The sequence below is a fragment of the Asparagus officinalis genome, chromosome 2, assembly GCF_001876935.1.
Source record: "Asparagus officinalis chromosome 2, Aspof.V1, whole genome shotgun sequence".
NCBI classification, from domain to species: Eukaryota; Viridiplantae; Streptophyta; class Magnoliopsida; order Asparagales; family Asparagaceae; genus Asparagus; species Asparagus officinalis.
Window position 1 is genome coordinate 10,480,350 of NC_033795.1, and position 23,176 is coordinate 10,503,525.

The 23,176-nt window shown below is 35.8% G+C and overlaps 1 protein-coding gene across 1 annotated transcript; it reads left to right on the forward strand.

Moving 5' to 3' along the window:
* On the forward strand, positions 4,298–21,367 carry LOC109830222 (CCR4-NOT transcription complex subunit 11-like). The gene is made up of 12 exons (XM_020397427.1): positions 4,298–4,520; positions 10,378–10,485; positions 10,720–10,806; positions 17,370–17,423; positions 17,583–17,728; positions 17,833–17,986; positions 18,060–18,197; positions 18,410–18,481; positions 18,566–18,639; positions 18,729–18,870; positions 19,823–19,901; positions 20,980–21,367. Exons 1-12 carry the CDS (start codon positions 4,371–4,373, stop codon positions 21,093–21,095), a joined length of 1,320 nt encoding a protein of 439 aa, XP_020253016.1. The 5' UTR covers positions 4,298–4,370; the 3' UTR covers positions 21,096–21,367.

Here is a 23,176-nt window from a genome sequence, read left to right on the forward strand (position 1 = left end):
TTTTCCCAAGCCTTATGGAAAAATCTTTCTTCAGCGCTGCTAGAATCAGTAATAGCAGCGAGCTTGTCATACAGGAGTCCTGAATCAAGATCCAGAACACCTAGGTGAAACTGAACTTGTTCACTCCATTCATGAAAATTAAGCCCATTGAACTTTACAATAGACGAGGCTTGCGAATGAAGAGAAATAGGTGCTGCAAATATATAGAATACTGACATATTAATGCTTTGAGTCATAAGCTTAAACTTAAACACATAACACATATTCAGATAACATTCAAATTAAACAATAAACGTACATCGAAGTTCTCCTTTGGGTGATCCATCAATGTACAACAATAAACCTACACCTCCCTCATCCTCCTCCGGTCCCCCTCAGCCCCTCCCCCGCCTCCTCCCCCCCCCTTCCCTTCGCCCGCATCCGACCTCCCTCTCGAGTGCTCTGCACTCCCTCCCCTGCCTATAGCATCCTTCCCGCGTCCGCCTCCCTCCCCCGCTACACCTCCCTCCTCCTCCTCCGGCCCCCCTCCCCTACCTCCTTCCCCCGCTCCGTCGTCGACGTCGTCCCGAGGAACTTCGTGTCTCATGTTAACTATTAACTATTATAGTTAATATGTTAACTATTATACTTAACATGTTAACTATTATAGGTAACATGTTAACTAGTACAGTTCACACATTGAGCTCAAAACATATTTATAAAATCGTAATAGTTAACATGTTATCTATAATTGTTAACATGAGCTGGGATGAGCTGGCATGAGAAAGAGAAAGGGTAAATTTGGTATTTTAGGAGCTGACATGTCTAATCATGAGCTGGAATCATGATGAAGGACCCTGGACATAGTTTTTTTTTCAAAAAAAGGGGTTGCAACACATTAAAAAATATGAGGGGCTGGGGCACATTGAAACTTAAATTTTGGGGCCTTGAAAATTTTCCTAACATTTAACTTATCAAAGATTTGATATATTTAGTCACATGGTGTAATGAACATAATTTTCTGATGCCGGTTTAAAAACTTTTTCTAGTATTTAAATATTAAATTTTATTCTTCTAAAGAGTATTTATATTTTCCCCAATTTTCTAATGCAACTGTATTACAATCATCATTATTAGTCATTGTTTAGTCACCCATACACGTATTTTCTACATGTAGCCACACACATTTCAATTTGCATTTTTCATATTTTATACTATTTTCACATCAGTAGTCTTAATAACAGTGACAAATTCAACAACTAATATAATATCACACTTATCTATATTTTTATATAACAGCTAGCATCACCACACAACATAAGCATCAGTATCACACAAATTGCACACTTATTTAATGAGCTCTCTCTCTCTCTCTCTCTCTCTCTCTCTCTCTCTCTCTCTCTCTCAACATGTTCTCTCTCTCTCTCTCCCTCATTACAACTCAACACACTCACTTCTTTTGACAAAACACACTCAGTCGAAGAGCCGCCCACAACCTCAAGCCGCCCACGAGGTACACGTCGACTTCACAAACTCCTGTCGCTCTCTCCCTCTCCTACAAATCTCTTCTCTACGTTCTCTCTCTCCAACTCCATCTCCTACTTCCTCTAATCTCTTCCTCCAACTCCTGCTCCTCTCTCTCCCTCTAAACCCACAGCCCCACCTCCGACCCGCCTCCACCTCCAGGCTCGCCGCTGCTCACACCCAACTACCGTCGCCTCTCCTCTTCGCCGTCCAACTCCACCGCCCTCAGCCCCGACGATAGACTCGCTCCTCCTCCCTTCATCCTCTTATCACCCTAGCCTCAGCATCGGCCTCAACTACTCACGTCCGTCGCCACTCCTCTGCTGGTGTCAAACCTCCTTCCGCCCCGCTCGCTTTTCCACCTCCCGACCACGGCCGCCTAGCTCTAAACAGCACCGTCACCCTCCCCAAACCGCTTCCCTCCGACGTTGCTCAGCCACCTCCTCCTCCTCCCTCTCCAACGGCCTTGTGACCGCCTCCTCCTCCTCCCTACAACTCCATCTCTAGCCGACAACCTCAACTCCTACCCTCCTTCCCGTCGATTCTTGCAAGCACCTCAACAAACAGCCCGGTTCCCCTCTGCACCCAAAAAAGCGCCAACAACCCCTGATTCCCTTCCTCGCGCTGTGTACGTCGCCGAAACAGCGGGCAGCAAGCAGCGGCAACCGAACCGCCGCCGCCACTTCTAGCCGCCGACGAGTCCCATTGGAGTCCACCGAGACACCCCAACGAACCCAGCAACCTCCTCCCACCTCCGACAATCCCAAACAATGGGGAAAGGCTCCGAACAGCGAGGAACAAGCCCGATCTATGAGCAATTGCACTGCAGAAAACTGCAGCTTTGTGCCGACTACGCACTTTCCGATCTTCTCCGACCTCCATTTCTGTCGATTTCTTCTTCGACGAGTAGCCCTATATGTTGTCTATCACCTCCAATTTGTATCACGCTCTAACTCTCTCTCTCTCTCTCTCTCGGTATCGTCCGAAGCATCGCTCAACGACAAGCAGTTGCAAATTCTGACAGTTTTGTGCCGACTTCATACGCGCTTTCCGATCACCTCCGGTCTCTATTTTTGTTGATTTATTCGCCGATATGTACCCCTTTATATTGTCTATCACACAGTATCTCCCTCTCACTTGGGCTCATTGTCTACCTCTCGTTATATTACTTCGAATATCGTTCATCATTACTAACACATCTCTTTTGTATTCTAACCGATTGACTTTCCGGTGAGCCCGCGAAACCCGTTGTGACCCGTGCAGCCACCCCGACGACCCCCGCTACCCCTCGACGTCCCCGAGGCAAGATATTACTTCTTGCAATTATCTATAATTTATCTTTCTTGAAAATAGGTACGGTTCAGGGAAAAGAAAAAGAAAAATAAAAAGGAAAAAGTCACTGTTTACATAGAAAAAAATAATAAGAAAAGAAAAGAAAAGAAAATTTTAAATATTAGTTAGAATAATTATAATGAGAAATAATTTAAAGGAATTTATTTTGGAAAATGATTATTTTGAATTAATAAAGTTATGATCGTGTAATTGATTGTTGTAGAACGCGACATTTCCTGTTGTAAAACAACAGCTGGTTTTAGATTCCTCTTGCACTATTGTTATACTAGATGTTACCTAGTTACTGCTAACTTCTATGAGAAGTTTTGAGATCCGAATAGTAAATGTTGAAGAAATAACCTAGAGACATGTGGGTGTGTTGACTTAGAAACACAATGAACGTTGGGATGGGAAAGCCATGGTTCATGTGATCGGATGTGGTTGTTGATGTATCTTCCAGACTCACACCAGTGACTTGTTTCGTCCTGAGGTTGGTCTGTTGGGCCAGTGGCCTGTTTCGTCACTTTGGTCAGTGACCTGTTTTGTCACCCGAGTTTTGCTTGAGTTCGGACATGCCAAAATCGGATTGCGTGTAGTCCTCTCATCGAATGTTTCCCGGGATTGGATGCGCGTAGAGGATTTGTGAACAGTCAGTTATTCGATGATATGAATGTTGACTCTATGTGACATGTGGACCAGTGAACCATTATAGGATGGCTAGTTACATGACCTCGTTACTTGGATGATTATGGCTTCTTCTGATTGTTATACTCTAGTGGTGGATTGCATCTAGATTGTTAGTATTTTCAGTTGCATGCTTCTATTGTTATTATTGTTATTGCATTGGTCGTTCGACTGTTTCTATTCTTCCTTGTGGGATCTTGCCATATGCCATGCATGCTGACGTACTCCTATTCTCTCGGGTTGTACGTCAGAATTAGAGGACAGACAGGTTCAGCAAGAGCCAGGGTATTCTCAGCAGGAGTGCTTTGTAGGCAGAGCAGAAGAAGAAGCCGAAGCTTAATTATTATTTTTAATTAGTTGACGGTCCTAGTTTACTTTAGTAGCACTTTCCATTTCCGCTTGATCAATGTATTTTTATATTTCTCTAGTATTTCAGTTGGATAGTTTTGTACCAGGGTATGTTTGGCCTGAATATTATGTCAGGGATGATATTTTATTTGTGAGATGGAACATTTTGTTCTGATTTGTTTATTATATTATTGCTAACGGTGATCGGGGACCCGTTACTTCGTATTATATTGCTTAACGCTTAGCGTATTAGATTGAGTAGAAAGGGTCTAGTACTATTTCTCCTCAGGCTAATATGTCACGGGCTTGTTCGCGTTCCGGTTTCCTGATATTTTGGGACGCGGGGCGTGACACATGGTAAATAGCCCAATCTCAAAGATTTGATGAGCATATTAAATAAATAAATAAATAAATAAAAACTATAATTTCCAGCGAAAGAACAAAAACCACAGTAAACCTTCATCTCTCTTTCAAAGACTCCTGCTGTCATTTCGATCGCAGCCATGATCGGGGTCCAAGAATCGAAGGCGGTCTTCTCTCTGCTGAGCTCGTCGGAGTCTCGCCCCTTCGATGAGATCTTCAGTGACTTCAGCTCTCAGTTCCCGCGCGATTCCCGTTTCAGGATCTGCTGCGCCATTGCGATCCTCTTACAGGCAAGGCAGTCACGATCTCCTAGGGTTTCAAATCTCGCGCTGAGGGTTTACTCATCTCTAGCTAGGGTTATGAGATTTTTGGGGGTCCCGTGTTGGTTTTTTAGGGTTTAAGATGGAATTCTATCGTGAGAAAAGCAATTTGTTATCTCGATCTCATTAGAATTGAAAACTTTGTCAAAATTGCTAACTTTGTGTTGGATGAGACAAGTGTATTCTCAAGTACTTTTGTAATTTAGTGGAATACTTGAAATTTGTAGGGTTATGGGAATTTGGGGTTCTGTGATGGTTTTGTTAGGGTTTTAAGATGGAATTCTATCAGATCATTTGCTTAAAAAATGCTCAATCAATCTAGTAAAAGGAATTAATAACTTGATTTCCTTAGAGCTGATAACTATCGAAGTTGTCAACATAGTTAGGGTCTTATCTTTCACCTTTTGGTGTTAGTTACCTTCAAGTATTTGCATTCCCTGACTTGTTATGGCAGTTGGCCCTGATAATTTTTTTCTTCTTTTTAGGCTCAGGGGATTTGGCAGTCCGGTGTTGATTTTGTTAGGGTGTAAGATGACATTCTATTGGAAAGGGCAATTTGCTGTTTGATTTCCTTATTTTAAACTTTGTCAAAGTTGCTGACTTCATGTTAGATGGTAATTAGAGAGAAGTTGTGTTCTTATATTCTTCAACCGTTTCTTTACATAGTTTTTTCTTTTTAACGTTTTGTTTTTTTTTAATTTTTTTTTTAATTTATTCTTCTGTAATTTAGTGAAATGAGCGAATAGGAGTGTAACAATCAAGGATAAAATGAGGGGAAATCGATTGAGATGGTTTAGTCATGTATAACGGAGACCATTAAATGCACCAGTTAGGAGAAGCGATTATATTGTAGCTAACCAATAATTAAGACTAGAGATAGACCTAAAAGAGCTTGGTTGGAAGCAGTGAAGAATGATATGATAATAGCCAACTTAAAGGAGGAGATGTCGAGATGACATGTAATAGAAATGAATGGAAGAATGTGATTCATATTTGCCAACCCCAAAAGTTTGGAATTAAGAGCTTATTGTTGTTGTGATTTAGTGATAGAATTGCTGTAGTGCCATGTTTATTATTGCTATGAAGATTGTGATAATGATTCACATTTTTATTGGTTATGTTTGACCGCATGCATGAATTTGCACGAAAGGAAAAGGAAGCATGCAAGAGTGGGAAAGGGAAGGATATACCACCAGTCACTTTATTCCATTTTCATTCTTTCTTGTATGGGTTAAAGCTTTCATTTTATCATCAATGGCTCAAACGTTGAATGTTTATAACATGGGAACTATTCCTTCATAGAGTTTGAAGAATGGTATCGGGTAATTTAGTTCACTTGTAAAATTTGGTGGAGGGTATATGAAAGCCAGTGGTCTTTCTGAATGTTTGTCAGCATAGTGGGTTATTCTTTAGGATATTCTTGCAAGCTGCATAACCTAGACTGCTAAGAGAGTATCATGGAGAAAATTGTAGGATGGTCATTCGCTGAAAGTTAAGAGGGGAGAATTGCTTGGTCGTGCAGTTTTAAGCAAAACATTGGTGGTAGTAGGACCGGTTTCCTGATATATTTTCAATTTATTTTGGTCAAATTTGAATAAGAAGGTCATCAGAGAAGTAGCCATTCTTCATGTTTTATTAGAAGTCCAATTATAGGATCATGTTATTGCAGACATGAAGACACTATGGTGTCGAATTTCATTGTGATGGCACGCATGCCCATCAATTTGCAGTGTGCTAACGTGCATACTTGTGTACCTGTAGATTGTATTCTGTGTCATTCCCCATTCATCTTAATTTCATGGCACTCTTACATAGATGTTTCTAACAGTGATTGAGGAGACAAAATTAAATAAAAAGAAGAAGTTAGAAATAGAATTTAGAATCATATCAAAGCACATTTTGGGCATGTAAGTATGTAACATGTAACATTAAACTCAGAATCCTTCAAAACACTAAAGTAATTTATTTTTATGCGCATAGAAAGTGGTAGGTAGACCATAAGAAAAGAAGTGGGTGGAGGAAGAAATGCCATTTCTTCCTTTCATTTCTCAAGATAGGTAATGTTCTTCAAAATGTACTTTTGTTTCCTAAATCTTTTTTATTTCCCCTTCTCCCACTTTCTAGTAACCATGAAATCATCACTGCTTATTTCTTTGCATGCCTTTTCCTTTCATTGAGCATACATAGTGATAGGGACCGGTGTGAGGGCTTCGCTCTGGAGGCGAGAAATCGCCGATGACTTGGAGGAATGGGGTTAAAATCCATGATGAAGAAAAATGCTACCAAGATGAACAATACACGAGTATTATTCACGGTTCAAAAGTAGCTTTTTTTTGTGGAGGTGTTTTGATTGGTTGGATGGCAGTGATTCTTTTGGAGGGAAATGAGTGGTGGATGATCTAGAAGGATAATTGAAGGAGAAGTTTAATAGGTACTAGGTATCATACCTAAGGGGCCTCACGCCAAATGGCTTCACGCCCTAAAGACACTTCACATACCAATAAGCAATTCACATGCTGAAGATCAAACTCAAATTTTTTATTCGTCAATGTCTATTCCTCATGGAGGATTACATTTCTTATTTATAGGAAAAGGAAGCAACTATATACTTAAGGAATTAAATAAAAATTAATCAAATCAAAACCTAATAAAAGTAAAAGATATAATCAAATAAAATCCTAGCTAAAATAGAAGAGATTTCAAAATCAAATCTTAAAGAAATCCTAACTAAAAAATTTACTTGTGATCAAATCAAATATTATTAAAATTAAAATTATTATAATAGATCTTAAAATCTTTTGATGGACGATCCATGATTGTCATGCATCAAATCTCTCCTTATTAGAGAAAACTTGATCTTGAGTTTTATAATGGGAGAGTGTATGTTTGACTTGATTGGTGAGAAGAATTCTATTATAGATTACAAGATCTTCAAGATGAGCTGTAAAACCCGATATTAAATTGGTGATGGAGAGTCTGGAATAACGAACTCAATAACCAGATTATCTTGAAATTTGCACCGCATATCGATCTTAAGTTCAGATTCTAGGCTTGACTTGAGCTCTGGGTTTGATTCAAGCTCGTGCGTCATATCTATCTGTTGTTTTGTTTTTGGTTCCAACTCTTGTTTAAGCTTGGGCTCTGGATCTATCTTTTGATTTGCTTCTTCTGGTTGTAGTTCAGGCATGTACTGTAGATTAATCTTTTGATCTCTTTTAATTCTGGCTCACGCTCAGACTTGGACTTTGGTGCTTGATTGAATTTTTGATCTTCCTCTGCTTTCTCGTTTGACTCAAATTGAGGTTTCGGATCTGGATTGAAATTAAATTTTGATTGAAGATTCATATCTAGCTAGAGTTAAGGAATTTGTGTTGGCTTTGCTTTAGAATTTGAAGAGAAACATTATCTTCTAGATGAAGGACTAGAGTACCTCCTCTCCATAAGGGCTTTCATAATTGTCCGTATATTTGAATGACAATTGTTTATATACCACAAATATTTTGCTTATCTTTTTAGCCTACACTCGGCATATAAATACATTTTCGGCTCTAACATATCATAGATAAAAAATATATCTTCTATATTAAAAATACAAACGTCAAATTCATAAGGCTCCTCATATCCATCAAATTCATAAAAGTAGGCTAGGGCATCAAATTTAAGTGGATTAAAATTATACCCTTGTGAAGGAGGTAGATGTATTTACCTGATAACTGTGGATCCTTCGGCTCTGATACCACATGATGAGGAGCTGCGTGAGAACTTTGCTTTGGAGGCTAGAAATCGTCCATGACTTGGAAGAATGACGTTAAAATCCATTACGAAGAAGAAGACTACTAAGATGAACAGTACATTGGTACTGTTCACGGTTGAACAGTAGCTTTTTTTGTGGAGGTGTTTTGACTAGTTGGATGGCAGAGATTCTTTTGGAGAGGGAATGAGTGGTGGATGATTGAGAAGGATAGTTGAAGGAGAATTTTAATAGGTACTAGGCATCACATCTAGAGGCCTTACACCTCAAAGACACTTCACATACCAATAAGCAATTCACAGGCTCAAGATAAAACTCAAATATTTTATTCATCAATGTCTATTCCTCATGGAGGATTACATTTCTTATTTATAGGAAAAGAAAGCAACTAAATAATTAAGGAAGTAAATATAAACCCTTATCAAATCAAAACCTAACAAAAGTAAAAGATACAATCAAATAAAATCATAGCTAAAATAGGAAGAGATTTCAAAATCAAATCCTAAAGAAATCCTAAATAAAAAAACTACATGTGATTAAAATTATTCTAATAGATCTTAAAATCTTTTAATGGACGATCCATGATTGTCCTGCATCAAACCTTCTTATCCTTCAAAATGTAAAAAAATCCCCTTAAGTTTTCCAAGGAAAACCCCCAAATTAATGGTGTTACTTCTAAAAAATAATAAAAAATTACATGTGATCAAATCAAATATTACTAAAATTAAAATTATTCTAATAGATCTTAAAATCTTTTGATGGATGATCCATGATTGTCCTGCATCACATAGAGTCTAATTTTGCTTTGTGTTTCCCAACCCTTATTTGCTTTTGATAACTTGCTTCATGTTTTTATTTCCTCTTTTCTTTTTCCATTCTCTCCTTTTAATAATTAATAGCCATGGGATCAATGACAGAATGCATCCCATGAAAACAAATTGATGGGTTTCAGGTTTCTATAGAAGGCATTCAATCTGGAGTCAACCCTTGGAAGCTACTGAGAAATAATTCATCAATAAGGGAAGGGTTTGCCACAGAATCTAGTTGACATTTGGCATGTAGGGAACAATACTGTATTCGTTATGCAGTGAATAACTAATTATGTAAAATTTCCTACATGCTGACTAAATTCTACTATATGAAGTTTAAGCTCATGCAATCATGTGACGAGTCCCCAGATTTGTGAGTAAATTACAGAAAATCATATATCCACCCTGTTTAGCAGAATATAATTTTTAATTCTTGAGTAATTATTGAAAATCTCCTGAAGTTTTCCTTCTAGTAAATTAACGCCATTCTTTCAGCACTTCAATTTTTTTGAATCTAGTTCCTTACTATTTCTTATCGGTAAACACTGTCTTCTTGTAGCATGTGATCTTAAAAGTCAATATGACTAAGTTTGGACATGTTTTATTGAAGAAAGAAACTAATTCTATCTCTTAGCATACAGTGGAGGGGTAGAATGCTATTTCACTAACAATATTAACATTCTGTTCAATTCCCAGAGAAAAAAATTCAGCATAATCGGGAACTGCTGAAAAGTGAACGTTAGGAGGTCCATTCTTTTTTTAAGAATACATTCAAGGAGTTCCTCAGTTATTCACTTTTAATTTTTAATTGTAAATCTGCTTGATAGATTTTCCAATTACTGTTTATGTACATTTGGCTTCAAACTAAGTAATCAATCACAATAAAAGCACATCTCTTCACAGGAATCAAAAATATTCATTGAATTGATTGATGGGTGTTTCATTGTAGGATTTAAATCATTTTAAATAATTGTAGTACTTGGAAAGCGAATGATAGGAGAATCATTTTCTTTCTAAAAAAACACTCAAGGAGTTTCTCTGTAGTTCATCCTTAATTCTTTTATTAGATCTATTTGATTTGCATTTCTAATTACTGTTATTGTTAGCTCTTTTCTCTTATCTAATCTCAGTGATCTTATATTTTCCTTGTGATCTAATTTTCCAACAATTAATTGATGGGCATTTCATCCTAAGGCTACAACAATCATGGTAATTTTCTCATTTATTATATATTACAATGATTTTCTCAGATTATTTCTTTCTCCAGGAGAAGGTTCTCAACTCAAGCGAGCGTTTGGGTGCATTTGCTATCCTGCATCAGGCTTATTCCTCTCAGCCACCCTCTTCTAACCCTTTTCTTTCCTTTCTCATAGATGTAAGTTTCATTGATACTTACTTAAGCTCAAAGTTTAGGCATGTAAGACATGACTTCTTTTCCTGGTTATTTTCATGTAAACTAGGCATTGCTTAAAATTTCAATCAGTCTGGTTATGTTTTTGTGTTTATTAAGATATATCCTCTTTAGTGCTTTGATGTTTTTTGTATTATATTCATACACAAATTGGGATTGTTTGGGAAATTTCTTATCTTCAATTCATGGTGTTAACAGGCTGCATGTGATGATGAGGCTGAGCAAACAGAAACAGTGTTTATTCAGCTGTTGTTGGGATCAATTGCTGCAACTAAAGACAAAGAGGTAGTTGTCATTTTTCTTAACCCTATACAATCCTTTTGAATTTAAAAAAATTCATGGATTATTCCCTCACATCCAGCTCAAAAAAAAGTTAGCAGTAAATTAGGATTTATGCCTAAGAAGACTACAGAAGCTGTACAGAAAAAATCTTTGGCTTTTGGAGTGCATACTAAAAAAGGATTGTTGGTTCCATGCTTGGTGCAGATTATTTATATCATATGAATGTCAGATATAGAAACTCTGTGAGGTTTCTTTGTGCTATTTAGAACAGTATGGAATAACATATTCAAACTTTTCTGAAGGTTGGCCTCTGGGAGATATTTTGGTTTAATGTCACATTGCCATTCAACAATACCTTTTCATTAATACTAGTTAGATTAGATATATTTAGAACATGTTTGGCAAATGGTCAAAGTAGCTTATAAGCCACATTTGTGGATTTTAAATCACTTCGAGATGTTTGGCAAGTGACTTGTTTTGGTTTATAGTCCACGAAAAAATAAGCTAGGATAATCTTGCTTATATTTTGGTTCTTATAAGCCATCAGGCTTGACCAAGTAAAAAACATTTATACCACTTATGATTTCACAATATCCAAGGCCTTATTTAGTAACCATTACCAACCTTATGTCCATTTTGGTCATTTGACAACAAGGGTAGATAATCCACCAATTTGCCAAGCACTCTACTACTAAAAATGGATATAATCCGCTAAATTTACCAAATGCTCTAGATTATAATCCACTTGGATTATAATCCATTTTTGTGGACTATATTCCAAGTGTCTTATAATCCAAAATTTCCAAACAATGCTCTTATCGTTTTCTATCTATTTCGCAATGCCGTTATGAAATTTATTAAATAGTTTTTTAACTATATATGAAAGAAAATAAGGAAATGTTTAAAAAAAAATAGAACAGAGTCAAAACCACGTGCACAAGAAAATGATCTTCAAGATAGTGGAGTACCAAAAACTGAAGCATAAAAAACGGAAGTTATCAAGAACTTGAATCAAAATGCCCAAGGCTTACAAAAGATGTAGATGTAGAAAATCTTCTGGCGGATCAGGGTAATTGATATGCAACTTCAAGACCTTAACACTCGTATAGAAGCTACAACGATGTTATATACTTGTGTTGCATGTTTAAAACCAAATGTAACATTTTCTACAATTGAGAATAAAAATTAGCTCAAGTTTGTCCTGGTTATTTTTCACAATCTAGTTTCTAAAACTTGACAATCAGCTGCAAGCTTCTATTGTTGATATGCGTTCTAGTGATGAGTTCCTTGATTTGAAAGTACTTGGGCAACTTTTTGAGAAATTGGTCCAAAAGATATGTCTTTTGTATCACTGGTTTATAAACTTTTGAAGATGACACCAAAACTGTTTTTCCCTTACAATCTAAACCCTGTATCCAAACCCCATCTCAAGCCAAACAACCTCTCTCTTTCAGTTCCTTCCCAAGCCCTTATCCCCTTACAAACTAAATCTAAACTTAAATGCCATTTCAAGCCAAACAACATCATCAACGCCAAATCATGTAAGCCAAGCTGCTATTATAGATGTAGTTGGTGATGACGAGCTTCTTCTCTTTCCTATAATGGTACGCCTCAAGAGGCAACACATTGAAATAAGGCAACCTCTTTCCTTTTGAAAACCACCGACGAGGTGACAACCCATTGATCAGGTAGGAAGAGTCAAATTTGCTGTTGGCCAGCACTTTGGTTGCAGCCTTCAACGGATCATGCAACTCTAACCTTGATATGTTGGGTTATTTAGAAATTAAGATTGTAATCAACACTAATTTAATTAGAAAAAAAGCATTTTAGTCTTTAATTATTTATCTCTCATGGGTTAATAGAATAAAGGGAATATAACCTTGCAGACTAAATGAGGGGTGGAAAAAGCCGATGTAAAGAATTGAGGGGCAAATTTGTAAATATAAGACTTAGGAGGTAATTATGCAAATATGAAAGATATGATGGTATATACGCAATACCCCCCACAAAACTTACTTTAGAGTTGTTAAGTATCATGTCAATGGTGACATTCTTCTTCTTTTCTTGAGTTTGAATCTCACCAAAAATCATATCATATTCTCTTGTACTTGAAGCTGTCATTACCTGCAAAGATAAAAGCAAAAGTGAACATTAAAAAACAATTAGATAAAGAACATGCACTAATATCATACAATCAACTGAAGGCCAAAGCTTGAAGAATCAACGACATTTAGATGGAGAACCATCAAGATTTAGCAGTCAGTGTGAATCTTCACATGTTAGTTGTTCAACACCAATTTTTCAACAATAAGATAAATAATATAAACCTGCAGTTGAAACATGTCATGGAAAGAAACAAGAAAAATAATTATGTAAAATCCAAGACCTATCCTAGGTATATCCTTGTTCCCCGACAATAACTATACAACAAGCCAGCAACCGTATACCAGATCCGATGAAAGTTTTTGGCCCTATTTGTATCCAATATTTTGACAACAACCCAATAACCACCAATGGATACTAAAAATATCCTGAGTGATATAGGATTGATTCTGAAGTAAATCTGAAGTTATTTCACAGGCAAAACATTAACAAGAGATTAGACAAAAGATAACATAAAATTGTGTTAAATCAATAAGGGAACTAAATAATAGACGGAAAATAGAAACTCACAACTCCATTAGCGGTTAGAGTTGTTAGTGATAATTCTTGTACATGATATCTGAACTTAAAGAAGCAAAATGAAAAAAAAAATCCAGTTTTAAAACAAATGAATCCAAAAAATATCGAAAGTTTTAAAAAGGAAAAGTGGGAAACAATCATATCTCTAGCTTTCTTCCCGATATCGGAGTAAAGTCCTAAACCTGTTTTAGAATAAATAAAAAAAAAGATTTGTGTAAGAGAGATGAAATGGGAAGTTCTATTGAATGGTAAAGAGACGAAATGAAGATTTTTTATCGGGTGTCTCCGAAGGAATGAAATAGGGAATTTTATTAGGGTTGAGCTGGTGTCGGCCGGTTGGCTTTTGCCCAAACAAATGCTTTGCCTACCCTACCCGAATAGAACAAATCGGTTTGGCTCGCTTTGATTGAGTTTGTCTTAATGGATCTAAGGGGGGAAAAAGAACTCAACTCTTCGAAGCCACCTCTATTTTACTTTTTACTTTGCTAGGTGAGATGCACATGTATTTCACATGGTTAAATATCTTGATTTTTTTTAGGTTTTATGTCTTTACTAGTGTGTGAAACAGTTTAAGAGTTTCCAAACAATATATTGCACTGAACAAAATTATTTTTTAAACCTCTACTTGATGATGATAAAAAAGAATCTTTCTTGTCATACCCATATATTTTTTAACATTTTGTAGACTGATATCAAGCTCGCCATTCTATTAAATTTAGTTATGTCATTATACATATTAGAACTTTGATCTGATTGACGCATCAAAACTTTGTGAATATGTGGATGAAAATTAAAATCAAGTTTAATATCTACAGAGAGTTCAACAGGAAACCCTAAGTACTAAAAAGTTTTAGTACTTTTATATGAGAAGCTTGCAAGCTCTAGAACTTTTATATGAAAATTTCATACTTTTACATCTACTAAGTTAAGTACTAAAAAGTGAGAAAAAAATTGTTTCAATGAGATTCTTGCTTCGACAGGGTTTTCTTGGAATTCCAATTTGATCATCTACATCTTATATTCATAAGCATCTACTTTAAACCTCCAAACATTTTATTTGAGACCGTTTGCAATTACCTTTCATATGTGCCTTCCGTAATATGTACACGACAAAAAATATAAAACTGTGTAAAAAAGTCAACTACAATTATATACATAACTACAAAAATGAAGCTAGGCTCGTGAATTTAATTTGCACGCAAAAAAAAACAGCAACTATCTTTCATTAGACTCATTAGCAAACCAAAAAACAAAATCTAGAAGAAATGACACTATTGTTATTCTTCTTTGTGATCATAACATGAAATTTTCTCACAAAGTACTCCTAATTTTTCGCACAAAGTACTTACAATATTAGGTGCATTGATATGGTTATGTTTATCTAATGATGGGGCATATAATTAAATATATGCTTAGTTCTTTGTTTCTTTCTTAGCGAGTTAAAAGTTAAAATAAACATAAAAATATTATCTTTAATTTAAACATCATATCTTTGTGATTTATATTATAATATTCATCTCATCTAACAGTTTTTTCATATTTATCTCATCTAGCAGTGTTTTCTTTCATTTTAATATGTGAATTGCTAATGTGTGTAAGATTCACAATTTTTTTAATGTAGTGTATGCTTATTGTTGTCAAATCCCAACACAACCATGATTATCATATTAGACATAAAGGGAGGCTTGGTATTGGGTATTGAATTATGCCAGTTTCTAAATCTAGTATCTGATAGTTTGAAGACTTAAGTAGTGGAATAAAGTTTCTTTCAAATTGAGCCCTAAATAATATTATGATAAACCTTCATCAGATTGAAAGAATTTCCTTTTCCTACCCTTCAAATATCATTGTAGTGTGCAAAGTAATTCATGTACAACATTAATGATCATGAGTGGGCTATAATCACTAAATCATCGGGTAGATGATACATCTCATGTTTAGTCCAAATACCTATGCCTAGAAGAGCTATGTCTTTCCATCAAAACTTCACCAAATTTCTAGTATCTTTAATGAACAAAATAAGTTGAGTGTTGCTAGCAAATCTGAAATGCTTATGGACATACAATTGATCAGATTGACAAATATAAATATTTATATGATGAAATAATTATCTTGTTTCAGCAAATGAATGATCGAGTGAGAGCAAGAACCTCAATAAAATTACATTGATCACTTGATGTCATCTTTGATAATAACTAACAAAAAAATCAACTTTTGAAGCTTTCTCTTTATAATGCAAAAAAAATTCTCTAAAATTTGATCGCATTGTCAAAAGTTGAACACCTAAAAAGTAAAAGCTGATAATAAAAGAGAAAATTTAAAGAAACAGAAAAAAGAAAAGCAACGAAGAAAAACTGTAGATATAGTAATACCTTGGGGCTGCTTAGTTTGCCCATTTTTTAAGAGATGGAGAGGAATTGAAAATGTGTGTTAGAAATGCCGAAAAATGTTTCCAATCATTTCTATTCATATATATGGTTCAATTTGGCTTTATAGAAACAGGTTTCTATAAAGTTTTTATGGACAATTTATTTTTCTTGATTATTTATTGCCAAATCCCTTTTCTCTCTCTTCTCATAATTTTTCATAATTAAAAATTGTCCCAATATGTTTCTATGAAAGTTCCTTTCCCATTTTTTACTCATGAACCGAACACTAAAATTCAAATAAAATAGCATTCCACCATCTTTTTTGTTTCCATAAAAAAATTGTTGGAATGACATGGAAAAGCTTTTTTAGAACCCTTTTCATATTCCTATTCTTTTACCAAATGAACCAAGCAGGCCATTTTCACCCATAAAAATTGCTTTTTTTGTTTTGTTTTTTGTTTTATATGATTTCTTTTTCCTTTATCTCTATTGTATGTTGGATGAGATTATCAAAGTTCGGACAAAACTTAAATTTGTTATCCTTGTACTTCCAGCCTTAGCCAACTAAATTCTACGTATTAATTTTTTTCTTTATCCTTCATAATAATTGTCAAACAATAGCATTAATTTTACATGTATGCGTAAATATCTCCCATGGGGGTTGCACTGTTCATACAGTCCCCTCCCTAAAGGAGAAGACTCGATTTCGGCACAACGTCAAAACAGCCGATCCTCCAATCAACGCGAAATCCGCGTTTATGAGCCTCAACATGAGCTCTGCAAAAGCCCAGCTAATAGGATAGGATTAAGATATATAACTTCAATTAAGATAAAAACCAACAAAACAAACTACAATTAGATAGGAATAGATCGTAATATCCAAAAGGGTCAAGGGTAATATTGACAACGGAAAGGTTTTTACTGAACTCACACTTTTAAGAGGAGTATGATTCTTTGCAATCTGCTGTTTGAGTATTTTAACAATATACTTTATTCCTTTTTTTAATGCATTTACATTGGCTTTGACCAGGGTGGTTATAATACTATTTAATCCCTATATCTTCACCAAAACTCCAACGTTGTAATGGAGGTCCAGAGTTGTAACTTTATATACTAACAACCCCTGCAGCTTGATTAACCTTTTTATGGGCTGAAATCCAGAGTTTTATCCAACAATATATATAGATCTTCTCTGTTAAATTGATGCTCAGTACATTTAATTTTTAAACACAGGTACTTATTATACCATCTCTAGCTTGCTGTCCTATACTAAAACTCGGAAGATATGGTGACAATTACAATTTTATATTTTTACACTTTGAAAAATTGCTTGTCCTCGTCACATGCAAATGTTGTTACCAGCAGTCAATTCCTCTCATTGGTTACAGGCATCTCAAAACTGAATGCATGGCTTGGTAGCTTGCATTTTTTAATTGTGTTTAATATAGCTACACTGTTAGGAATTCATTCTTTCGCTCCAACTTCATCATTTCGGCTTCTTCATTTTCTGTACAGGCTCTGAAGCTGTCAGCTGCAGATTACCTGAAAGGATTTGATTCCTCATCATATGTGAGTCTGTAGATGTTGAGTTTTTGAAGAGTTGATTACCTGAATCCTGACATGCACATGGTTTTTCAGTTAAACGTTTACTTTCCTTTTACTGATTTATTTCGAAGTTGAAATACATCTCTTCTTTTGCTAATAAGAATTTATTATTTGATGGTTTAGGTTTTATGGCAGCGGGAACAGTTGCAAAAGCAACATGGTTATGAAGTGCAAGCTGAGGCCTATAACAGTTTTTTCGGAGCTGCATCCGTAAAGAACATTTTATCAGATCCAGACATACCTCGTGGCTGCGATCCAAACTCGGCAGAGTACGTCTAGTTCATGAACAATTAGTGGAAGTTATTTGCTTCTTCTCTATCTATATTGCTTATACTTCATTATAGATTATTCTGATTTAACATTTTTGTTTCAGATTTAAGCCTGCACCGCCGAGAACCAAACCAAGAATAGGGTCTGGGAATAGGGATGCTGCTATAACCGATTTGCTTCAGAACTCGCGTTTAGAAGGACTAGGCCCCCAATGGATACGACCGTTGCCACCAATGCTTCCAGTGCTCGATGGAGAGGCAAGCATATCAATTTAGAATTCAGTCAGTCGGTGCTAGTCTTTTTGTTGATTTCCTTCTTTGATTTTTCCAGCTCATGTGGCTCAATCCTGACAACAACCATGAGTTATTATGGGATCATGGCATGTGTGCTGACACAAGTCGTGGGGCAGCACTCAGAGATTTGATAGCAAAAGCCTTGAAGAGCCCACTTATGCCTGCTCAACAAGAGGTGCTTTCTTCACTAATTCCTTATGACTTTTCATATGAATTACGCTTCGTGTGATAAACATGCTGACATGAATCGTGAATGGGGCTTTACTCGGTAAAATTCAATTAGTTTATGTTGCATCAGTTGTGAATGTCATATTTTTTTTTCATTTGATTCTGGATCTTGTGTATGTTTTTGAGGTGAAAAGCCTTTCTGTTTGCAATGCTTTGCAGCAAGTCCTCCTAGAGCTTAATAATGACCCAAAGCTCGTCTATCACTGTGGCATTACTCCTCGGAAGTTACCAGTAGGTTTTCTATTAATGAGCTTGATCAAATCAGTTTGACTTTTGCATCTTGTTGGATTCTATGAGCCAGTCTTTTATTTCCAGGAATTAGTGGAAAACAACCCTCATATTGCTGTTGAAGTTCTAATAAAGTTGATGAATTCTACTGAAATTGCAGAGTAAGCCTTCTTTGTTGGTTTTCCATGCGCGTCAAGTTTAATTGATCTCTGACGTAACTGGTTTTTATGCTATGATTTTGCTGTCATAGGTATTTCACTGTTCTCGTGAATATGGACATGAGCCTACATTCTATGGAAGTTGTGAACAGGCTTACAACCTCTGTTGAGCTCCCAACAGAGTTTGTGCACATGTACATCACAAATTGCATATCATCCTGTGAAAACATCAAGGTTTTACTTTTCTTAATTGGTTCTAGTTATGTTTTATTTTTAGGATTTGCTCCAAAATTCAGTCAAATACAGAAAAATAACAAATAATAATGCCGAATATCTTCAATCTGAATATATCTGTCAAAGCTCTCAAAACTAGTGAAATTTGTTTTAAAACTTCCGAGAGGACATTTATTCAAAATAGCCTATATCCAAAATTTCTTATCCCCTTTAAGTCTACAAAGTTCAAACTTTACTGCCTCCATCCATGTACATTTATCTCCAGCATCTCTTCTCCAGCTACAGGTCTCAATCCTAAGGTACAATATCTTTTAGCCTCCAAAGCAAATGTCCAAATTATCTCAATTTTTTTCGTTACTTTATTCTCACTGCTTAACAGATGCAGCCTTTTGTTTTTTTAATTATCATGTTGTCGCTCACCATTTTAATATGCTGAATTCAGCTGCCAGTCATTCTCTTGACATTTTCCCGCTATTAGTTCACCATTCTCTTGACTTTTTTTTCCATTCATTGGTATATTCTAGTACATATTACCCAGGAATATTCTCCACTTTGACCATCGTTCTTTGATTCAACATTCTCAATCCTTCTAACTCCAAAGTAATAGAAACAATTACCCTTTGGTACTACTCAGATTGCCAAGCACATTTTCTTTTTCAAATACTAATTTGAGACAATCCTTCTTTAGTCGCATTGACTCTATGGTTATTGTGGTTAATGCCTTATTCTCATTGTTGATCCCAAGCCTGGATAAGGGAAGGGGGCTTACCAATATTTTGCCACAAGCCTTTCCTACGAAATCAATCCTTACAGAGTCTAGTTTTTATCACAAATAAAATCTATATTTTCAAAGGAAGGACTTGTTGCTAATCATTTTTAGTATCTTTAGCATCTCCGTTGTTCCTTTGAGAATGAACATTGTTTCTAATAAAATGTTTATGCCGTTTACCAGGACAAGTACATGCAGAACAGACTGGTGAGATTGGTTTGTGTTTTTCTACAGAGTCTCATCCGAAATAAGATCATAAACGGTGAGTTTGCTTGTTCATTTTCCTTGATATGATTTAATACCTGTGCCTGGTGTCCAGATTTGTAAGTTTTGTAAGGTTTGTAATGAGAAGCATGTAGGTGTATTAGATTAACCATTATCTAGACTTGAATTAAAAACATTATCTAGACTTGAATTAAAATGTCCTTATCTTAAGCAAAAGGAAATCTAGGGAATCATTCTCCCATCTGAAAGTTGGTTTTCTTTCAAAGCATTACTGGTTATATAGCCCAAAAGCTAACGTATATAAGGTGTGTCTGAGAACCTGGAGTGCTAGTTGTTTTTTCACTTGTAGCACTTGCACATATATTCTTAATTAAAAAAAAAGTAGACAATGTTTGCATGACTACTTAATACAAATATATGTGGTCATCGATAAATCACACAGGTTTTCTTGCACATGTTTTAAGGAAACTAATGCTCAATAGGGAACCAAATCAACTCACAAGAACTTGGCTAATGGATTCTCCCAGGGTGACACAAAACTTAACTATGCATCAAAGGGTATATTCCGACTCCAGGTCCACATGCTATGCTATTGAGAAACCTAAAGCATTCTAATAGACCCAGGCCAAGCCCTAATGTGTGGACCCAACACACAATAGCATACCATCCTCCAATGGCTTGGAGGCCTGAGCCAGTTGACCAAGTCTACTCTTTTACTGCAAGCCTGCAAGATCAGTTGTTCGGACATAAGCCAATTGCTTCAAGAGCCAACGTCATACTCCTTTCATGGAAAGCACCTTGACAAGAACACATTATTATTTGCACCGTCTATGGGAAAATATGAAACAATAACCATACTAGACGCCAGAGTACGATGCTTACCTCTAGTGCTGGAGATGAAGTTCAGTACTTGATTCTCTGTCGAATGTAATGTTGATGTTGTTGTTATTGCATTTAATCATTTATGCATAAAATGTTACTGTTGTCAATTGTTACTTGTGTTCTCGTAGCCCACCGGATGAACTTTCCTTGGGCATGCCCTCTAGTTCATTGCTTTCATGCACGTGCATGTTTGAAAACTAAAATTAATGCATCTGCTGCTGTTACTATTGTAGTGCAAGATCTTTTCATCGAAGTTCAAGCTTTCTGCATTGAGTTCTCCAGGATCAGGGAAGCTGCAGGCTTGTTCAGGCTACTAAAAACTTTGGAACTACTAAAAACTTTGGAATAGATTATCCATGTCCTTTATCCATCTTTTATGCATCTCTAGATTGGTAATCATTCTATTCTACATCTGTCCTGTACACCATGTGTATTTCTTCTGCTCATAATACTATATTTGGGTGAAAATTAACAAGACACATGATCTTCATTTTTTTCATTGATCAAAAACAGTTGTACTTGTGGTTTAGGAGTTCATGTCATTTTAATGCCTCTTTAGACCTCAGGGAAATACAATGTATATATCAAATTTTATATGTCATTTGCTTATGTTTATGTGTAGCCCTGAAGTTGTATCTGACGTTAGCAAAGAATAATTTTTTTCCTGTATCTATTTTAGATTGTCATATACAACTGGCCAAAAAAATGCTGTGATTGGCTGGTCACATCTGAAAATAAGAATTTGTTGAAGTAATGCTAGAAGGTAATATTCCTTACGGAAGTGTAATTTTAGATTGGTTAATGGACTAAAGGTTTATTTTATTTTCCAAACAAAGCTTCATAAACAGAGATCTACATCTAAAACTGAAAATTTATAAAAATATAACATAATAAATTTGGAAGAAGATACTAAAATATTCCTGTACAGGAAATATTAAAAAAAAATTTAAAGATAAAAGTCCAGAAAAAGGTTGGAAGGAGTTCGATGTTTTTCTAACTATTGTTTTTCCCTCGCTTTTTGTAATATAAAGCGGTGAAAAATGGTTCTCTTACTATCAACCAACGAGGGGACTATGTGCTGCATAATTTCTGAATAATAAAAAACAATTGCAGGCGTAAAAGATTGCAACGTGCAAGTTTAATATGATTCTAAAGCTGCAATCACGGCCCAGTTGCATCCAACCAAATCTTCGTAAAGCAGACATAACATTGTTCAAATCAAGCAGCAACCTAAACAGAAATCTCCCATAATTTTGCACTAGTACGTACGTGGTTCTAAATTAAGAGAGCATGTTGATGGGCGGTACTAAATGAAAGTATAATTGCATGTGAGTAGCATTAATAAAGTATAACTGCTTCTTGGTTAGATACACTGTACTATTTGTTCTTTGAGAGGTACATCTAAATTTTCTTTAAAAGTTTGTCGTTGAAATGTGTCCCAAGGTTCTGTACGGTGGTGACAATATCCAGCATGGGGATCCATTGACAGCCAACTGTTCTCGAATTCGTTTGTTAGCGACAGCTAATGGACTGGAATATACTGATCTTATTTTCATTTGATTAATTGAAGCAAAATGAGTGGTTCTATGAGAGGTAATAAATCCTGAGGACAAATTTTCAAAACCAACCCATTTGAGATTTTATTCTCAAAAAACGACCCGTTTGACATTTATTTAGAGAAACCGACCTGGTTTCAGCACTGTAGCTGAAACCAGGTCGGTTTTTCTAAAAAAGTTTACGAAACTTCACGGGAGTTCAACTCCCGTGAAGTTTTTTCTCATAACAAAACTTCACGGGAGTTGAACTCCCGTGAAGTTTCGTAAACTTTTTTAGAAAAACCGACCTGGTTTCAGCTACAGTGCTGAAACCAGGTCGGTTTCTCTAAATAAATGTCAAACGGGTCGTTTTTTGCAATTAGTTTCTCAAATAGGTTGGTTTTGAAAATTTGTCCTAAATCCTGAGCTTGTTACTTGTTGTTTCTGGGAAAATAAAGATATTTCTATTGTGAGAAAGGGTTTATTGTTTCACAAATTGATCTATAGTAATGTCCCCTTTGAGTTAGATAAACAGTATAGAAATATCACGTGCCTCCATGTTCAATTGTATATTTGGTTGCGGATAGAGTTTATCTTTTCATCATACGGATTTCACATGACATCAATATGTTGTAGGAAGATCACTGATGTGACGTACATTCTAACTATTATTAGAGATAAATGTGCTGACGAATATTATTGTAAAGGCTTAGATGTTTAGATGTGTACTATATCAATGACATTTCAATGAGCATCATGAATGGACATAACAACCATTGCTACTCAAAATTACACGGTAACTCCCACTCTTACTTGCTAGTAGAGTATAACTATAATCCCTAATCTTCATCACAACCTTGGTTTCTAGCGGTACTGGAATAGTCCTTTAACATAT

Coding starts and splice junctions, on each gene's coding strand:
- LOC109830222 (XM_020397427.1), top strand. CDS start 4,371: ATGATCGGGGTCCAAGAATCGAAGGCGGTCTTCTCTCTGCTGAGCTCG. Junction 10,486..10,719: donor TTCTTTCCTTTCTCATAGAT/GTAAGTTTCATT, acceptor TGGTGTTAACAG/GCTGCATGTGATGATGAGGC. Junction 10,807..17,369: donor CTGCAACTAAAGACAAAGAG/GTAGTTGTCATT, acceptor TTTTCTGTACAG/GCTCTGAAGCTGTCAGCTGC.